General features: G+C 44.4%; 1 protein-coding gene across 6 annotated transcripts in view; it reads right to left on the bottom strand.

Annotated features, from left to right (window-relative positions):
- RARB (retinoic acid receptor, beta) overlaps positions 1-6,741 on the bottom strand; it is a 195,528-nt gene that overhangs the window by 19,521 nt on the left and 169,266 nt on the right. For all 6 annotated transcript variants that reach the window (XM_009882153.1, XM_009882152.1, XM_009882158.1 and 3 more), the window contains one exon: positions 2,088-2,248. In XM_009882153.1, the coding sequence (XP_009880455.1) occupies positions 2,088-2,248 (161 nt within the window). The remainder of the gene's footprint in view (positions 1-2,087; positions 2,249-6,741) is intronic.

The raw sequence follows: 6,741 nt of genomic DNA, 5'->3' as shown, positions 1-6,741 counted from the left end.
GGAATCCAAGGACGAAGGCATCAGTGGTGAGTGTGATATGCAACAAGACCCTCTCCAATTTCATCCACTTGTATCATTTCAAGAGCTAAAATATTAATGATACTTAAGCATCCAATACATAATGCAAGCGTATAGGCACCCAGGGTTATCTTTCAACCCTTCAGGATCTTTGGCAGTTACCAGGACGAAGAACCGTCACACCAGCTGCAGTGCACTCTTCTAACTCAGAGGTAACACAAAAGTATGTCCCAACAGGTTCACATTGGGAGGTACACTGAGGGATTATTCTGGGATAGCCAGGCCATTTGCAAGGCAGCCTGTGAGCAATAAACTCTGGCACGCATACCAGCCTGGCTACACGTCCCAGCTGCGGACATACGATCACCTCTTCTACAAGGCATAAACTCACTGTCTTTGAACTGGGAAGTTATTTTTCACACTTGTTCAGAAGCACTCTCACGTTTGCAGAAGTGTGAGAGCTTGTTTGGAAGATTCTATTCGCTCCAAGACGAAGATGTAACCACACATGCTGAGGGGAGGGGTGGAGGGCATTAACCCAGGAATTTCCTTGAAAAGACACGCTATGGATCCCACTGTCTCCAGCTTTGCCTTCGGTTATGTCACCAGCTGGCTGCTTTCGAGCTTCCAGCCTCGCACGCTGCGCTGGTCCCCGGGGGTCTGCCCGTGCAGTATTTACCAGCACGCCTACGCTGACTGTTTTGACTACATTCCACCCGAGCAGGGATAGCACCACAGAAGCGTGCAGAGGACAGGCACCTTCCCCAGTGCTAACCATTTCATGCGAGTCTCACAACGAAAAGCGAAAAACGTTTGTGAAAATACTTTCAGCAACATGAAAAACATGCTTTTTTCTAACATCGCATCATGTATGCGTGCTTTTCTTGCACTTAAATACAAAGTCTTACACCTAGACCTAAGAGTTTTGAACGTTGCACTTTTAAAATAGATGAATATGCCATAAAACAGCAGCCTGCTTGCTATAACAGTGAATATTGATGCCACACAGGGATTTGCCCGGATCACTCTCTGAGGAATTTAATGTTTGCTTCAGTAGCAGAGCATTTACTCAAAACAGAGAGCAATCCAGTGATGGAGGTATTTCACCTGGCCTCTTGGGCTTGGTCGCAGCTCTCCAGCTGGGGAACTGTGGAGGACAAGGACCCTGGAGGCAGGTGTCTCCTTGCCCCAGCCATGCCGCTCCTGAACTCCCGGCCTCGGCAGCAAGGGCGCACGCTAGACTACTCCAGGACCTTCTGCACAACCCTCTGAAACAGCCAGTGCTGCTACAACCGACAGCAAGACCAGACCCAGCAAAGTCATTTCTCTACCAACAGGACTCTAAACAGTACCTAACAATTATTTTTAAGCATCTCTCTTATCACTGCATTTGCAAACTTGACTTTGAACTGTCTCTCCGAAATAAGTAAATATCACAGACTTTCCCTGTATTTAGCAACTTATATATGTATAGAAAAAAATTATTTCCCCAAGTCATCCTCTGAAGAAATTCCTACAGTACTGAACCTCTTGACAGGGAGACAATTTTTCATTTCTAAAAGCAGCAAAAGTGTTTGCTGCTTTGTGGTATTTTGGTAGACTGGAACAGGAATAAACTGCAAATGAGCATTTTGGAAACTGGTTTATATAGACGTTTCATATTTTCCTTGACCTTGGTAGCTTTGGGACTGTCATCAGTAATCCAGCAGCATTTAAGAACTCTCTACACCTGCAAAGTCGTAATCTGCTGACGCACAAGCAGAGATCACGTCTTTGGAAGCCAACAAATTTCTAATGAATGATGGCATGTAATTAACTCATGGACTCCAAGCTTGTCTCTGGACTGGATTAATCCTTCAGACAGTCTCTCACAATACCGCTAAGTAATGCTTTCAGTTAAGTGCAATTTCTCTTCTTCGGCATGTATTTGCATGCATACCTGCATTTTTTTTTAAGGCTACGGAGGTGCAAGGAGTGTATCTTCTTCTGCATCTATCTAAAACGCCTCCAATGCAAAACTCACATCATCCAGGTATATCCAAAACGTGTGCGTCACCAACCATACTTACCGTAGTGTATTTTCCCAGCTGGCAGAGTGAAGGGAAAGTTTCCTGGTGAGCTTTTCGGATCTTCTCAGTGAGATCATCCAACTCTGCTGTCATTTCGTAGTTTTCTGTGGACTCCTGCTTTGAAGGTTCCTTCTTCTTTTTGTTCCTGTCATTTCTGACAGCTATAGAAAAAGCAGAGACACAGATCACATGTGGTTATTCAGATCACCTCATGTTGCTCTTGCCACTCTACTTCAAAACACTGCAAAATGCTTTTATTTTAAACATAAATTATATTAAGTGGAGATTAAAATGTTATATGCACAGAGAATACTGACACAATCTTAATTACTCAACATTAAGAATTAAATTTAATGGGATAATGATGAAACCAAACTTCCGTAGGCGCTTGTTGTAGACGTGCCACCACACTCCCATAGTATCTACCTTCCAACAAATTTAATGCAACTTCACATGCACTCTAAGTGTCTCAGTAACTTTGCGGGGTGGAAATTTTTCACTGTATCGTTACAGCTGCACATGGTGAATGGTGAAGTCCTCTGCAGTGATGCAGTTGGTATTTTATTGGATGTGAACAACACTAAAGAAACACAGCAACTGTCCCTCTTTTTAAATTTCTCAGTATGGAAGATAACAAAACCTATACTAATACAAACTCCACCAAGCAAAAGTTATTTAAAGGGAAAGTTAAATTTGAAAACAGTAAATGAAAGAAGATGAAATACATTAAACTCAAGATCTGAAGATCAAAGGAGAAGCACAAACACTTGAAAGAGTAAAAATGGCAGTGAAGCTATCTAAAGTTGCTTGCCATCTGCTCCTGCACTCAGATCAGCCTTCTACCTTCCCCCGGCCATGGGGGATTACTGGAAATATGCATTGTGCAGCACTCGTGCTGTAATTGATTTCCCACATATTTGTGTTTTATAATAAAATATGACAGCTGCTCCATCACCATGCTACCCTTTGTTCTTTTAATGAAAATAGCTTAATTTTACAAAACGTGCCCAGGAGATAAGTCTATGTCCACAGTATTGCCAGTACTTGTGAATTTTATCAAGAGGCTTGTTTTTAGCTAAAGTGAACGTCTTAAGCGTAACCAGATGTGTAAGGCTTTACAACAAAGCCAAACAAAATCAATCCCTCTCCCCAAAGACTCCGCGTCAATATTAAACACCCCAAAGACTAAATGCTGCTGGACAAATAAAAGATAATCCTAACATTCACCCGTGTTCAAAACCTCATGATATTTAAAACAGGGCCCTTAAGGCTGAGGGTGCAGCTGGTGGGCTGGACACACGTGAGGACAGCCAGAGTTTTTGGATGCCAAAGATCTGCCGATTCTCATTCCTACTGTCCCACCCCAGAAAGCACATCTATCTGTGCTGCAGGGAGGGAAGCACAGCAAAATGGGCAGATGCCCAGAGAGACACCTCTTTTCCCCCAAGGGTTCCCCAGGCCTATCTCCATGGCACCATGTCTTCCGTGGTTGCTTCCTCCACGCTTGTCAACCACAAATGATCGCAAAAAGCAGACAAACACTGAAAGTTTCAGGAGAAAGAGGAGGTTTTGATACAGCCTAACCTACAGCATCTGTTCAAGATGTGTAATTTCTGAGAGAACATTAAGAGTGACATAGGAAAATGGTGGGGTGGGAAAGCAGCAGAGTCAGTGGTATCTACAGAAATAATGCAGTATGTGTAACAGAAAACAAGGGGTAGGCGGAGTGAATATTGCTGTTCCTTTACAAGGCCATCAGGCACATACTCCATGTGATGAACGGCTCTGGTTTTCTCACTAAAGGTTTGACTTTGCAACTAAGAGAACTCTGACCCTGATCCAGCAGGTATTTTAAGGATGAACTTGACTTTAACTGTGTGAACACACCGGCACTGAAGACAATTATGTGCTTTGCTGGATCAGGGCTGGGATGCTGAGTACCTCACCGACTTAAAGCCTAACCTCACACACCATCAGCGCTGGTGTCTGGAGTAACACAGACTCAAAGGAGGCTAGGAAGGGTGGACTAAAAAAGTACCTTCTTGTGAAGGTTCAATGCTATCAGTGTAGTCAGGTTTGGGGGAGGTGGGCTCGGGTTGGACCCCCCCCTTCCTTTTACAAATATTCCCCTAAAGCCGATGCCCCAATGCGTTCACTGGACCCCAGGGCAGAGCGCAAGTATGGTCTCTCACATTGAAAAAACATCCGGGACTGACATGTACGTCTCAAGTGCTCCAAACTGCCACCGCACTTCAGAAGTAAATCCTAATCGCCGCTGTACTTGGGAGATAAAAGAGCTCCTTAGAAAATTATGTAAACTCCTACACAACCGCAAAGAGCAATAAGCCTTTGTAATAAAGCCCCATTTACTTATAGCTCTATGAGCTGACTGACAAATTTGCCAAACAGGCAGCCCAAGCAACTACTTATCTCAATAGCTTTGAACTCCTCGTGGAAGACAAACACGTTATTTAGGCCAGGCTTCGGAGCTGCTGCCAAGAGCTCCCAGAGACCAGGAGATAACTCTGGCAGGAACTGTGCCACCATTCCCACACTACACCGGCACAGATCCCTCTGCAGCTGTACCTGAAGTCCGTTCCCTTCCAAAGGCCACCAGAGAAACAGCTGTTGGTCAATCCACATCACCAAATTGACCCACCTCTGTCCTCTTTCTTTTCAGGCACAAATCACTGAAGGGTAGGAAGGAGAGAATTAACATGTCCTGAAAACTAAGAACAGGTTTTGTTCACTGTTATCTTTTTTCTACAATTCTGATAGCCTTTGTAGTAACGGTAACACCTAAACAACATTTATCTTCTTGCTTTATGTACACCTTTTATATTTCCTACACTTGTCTTTGCTAAGGCCGCATCAGACACAGCAGTGTTTCTATATTCTCTGTAAGATAACACAATAAAGTCCTGACATAGAATCATAGAATGGTTTAGGTTGGAAAGGCCCTTGAAGATCATCGAGTTCCAACTCCCCCGCCATGGGCAGAGACACCTCCCACTAGACCAGGTTGCCCAAGCTCACGTCCAGCCTGGCCTTGAACACCTCCAGGGATGGGGCCTCAACAACCTCTCTGGACAAATATAACATATATAACAAATATAACACCCAGATTCAAAAAATATAAAGAATTTCAATAACGTTGAACTACTACGCAGATTCAACTACAACTATAATTCAACAAAAAAAAAAAAAGAGAGAGAGAAAAAGATTAAGACAACACTATGCTTGAAAGAGTTAAATAAAAACATATAAAGACACACATTTAGCTAGTAAATTTAAAAGCCATCACTGCTCTGGGAATAGGAACTGTCATACCGCATGTGGGAAGGGTTTTGGATTACAGCTTATGCTTATATTACATAAATCACACCTTTTTGTATCTTGATCTTTACATGCATATGATCACATCAATCCCCAATGCAATTCCACTGCCTTTTAATGATGATACGCCGGTGATGAATCCGTGTCACAGTTAATGCTGCCGTAGAAAACTCAGGTTATGAATTTCATTACTTGTGCACTAAATTCTGACTTGATGGCTGCATTATTTAAGAGCTTCCGACAGGGGACAGTATGGAAGCTCTCTTGCCCTGCGAGAAATACTGGAGGTTAAAAAACTAACAAAACAAACAGGGTGGTGGGGAAAGAGAATGAAAAAAGGTGTATCTTGGTACGTGAGGAAGCCACGTCTCGGTGCTGCTCGGATGGCTGAGCGACGCACGCCCACGCCTGAGCACGTCTGCTCCGATCCATCTTCCCATGACAGCTTCCCTGTCCCCTTGACAGACACGCCGGGACTTGCACTTCCACACCCAGAAACCTCCAGGCAGCTGCGGCAAGGCTCGCAAGCTGGTGAAGGCACTTTCTGTTGCCTTAGCTTTCAGGACCAGCCCCCACCCTCAAACCTGATGGTAGAGGGGCTCAACATCACCTCCTTCTCCCATCCAGCCTGTTTTCACCCCAGGGGTTGGCACTGCTTTCCATAGCCTCAGACACATTTTCCCTCTTCTGCTTGAAGCGATGGGTTGGGCACAAAAGCTGCAGGAGGGAAGGATGCGTTTTTCAAGAAAAGCAGGGCCTGCTGTAGATGAATCTAAGTATAGGAAAGACACAAACAGCTTCTCTCGGAGGACCCCGGCGCGCTCATTTAGCAACCACGCAGCAATTCTCCTGCTTGAGCGGGATCATTTCAAGCATGTCGTAATGCTGGGAATCGTCCAGTCTTAAACGCAAGCCCCTCAGGTCCACCAAACTTAGTCACCGCTTGGCCTGAGAAGAGTCTGGGATCCAGCCCAAGAGATTGAGGCAGCTCCTAGATAATCAGGTAAAATTATGGAATAGTGAGTGTCCGTTACTCCCCTTTGTCAAAGGTGGCACAAACCTGTCCAGCAGAGAAGCTCACAACACAGTATTTCCAATTACTTGCATAACCTTTGCTTCCCCAGATGCCCAGAAGGTAGTCAGACAGCACCTTTCATGTATTATAATGATTTATCAGCTATAAATTCATGACTTGAAATGGTATCATTGCAGTTTTGCCTCTTGGAGATCCCCGTGACCTTTGAAGAGCTCGGCGTACTAGTTAACTGGTTTTGTTCCTGCAGCGACAACTACTAGTGTTTCCAGTTAGTTTGCATTC

Source organism: Charadrius vociferus, unplaced genomic scaffold (assembly GCF_000708025.1).
Source record: "Charadrius vociferus isolate BGI_N301 unplaced genomic scaffold, ASM70802v2 scaffold303, whole genome shotgun sequence".
Taxonomy (NCBI): Eukaryota; Metazoa; Chordata; class Aves; order Charadriiformes; family Charadriidae; genus Charadrius; species Charadrius vociferus.
This window is presented reverse-complemented; position numbering and strand designations above follow the sequence as displayed.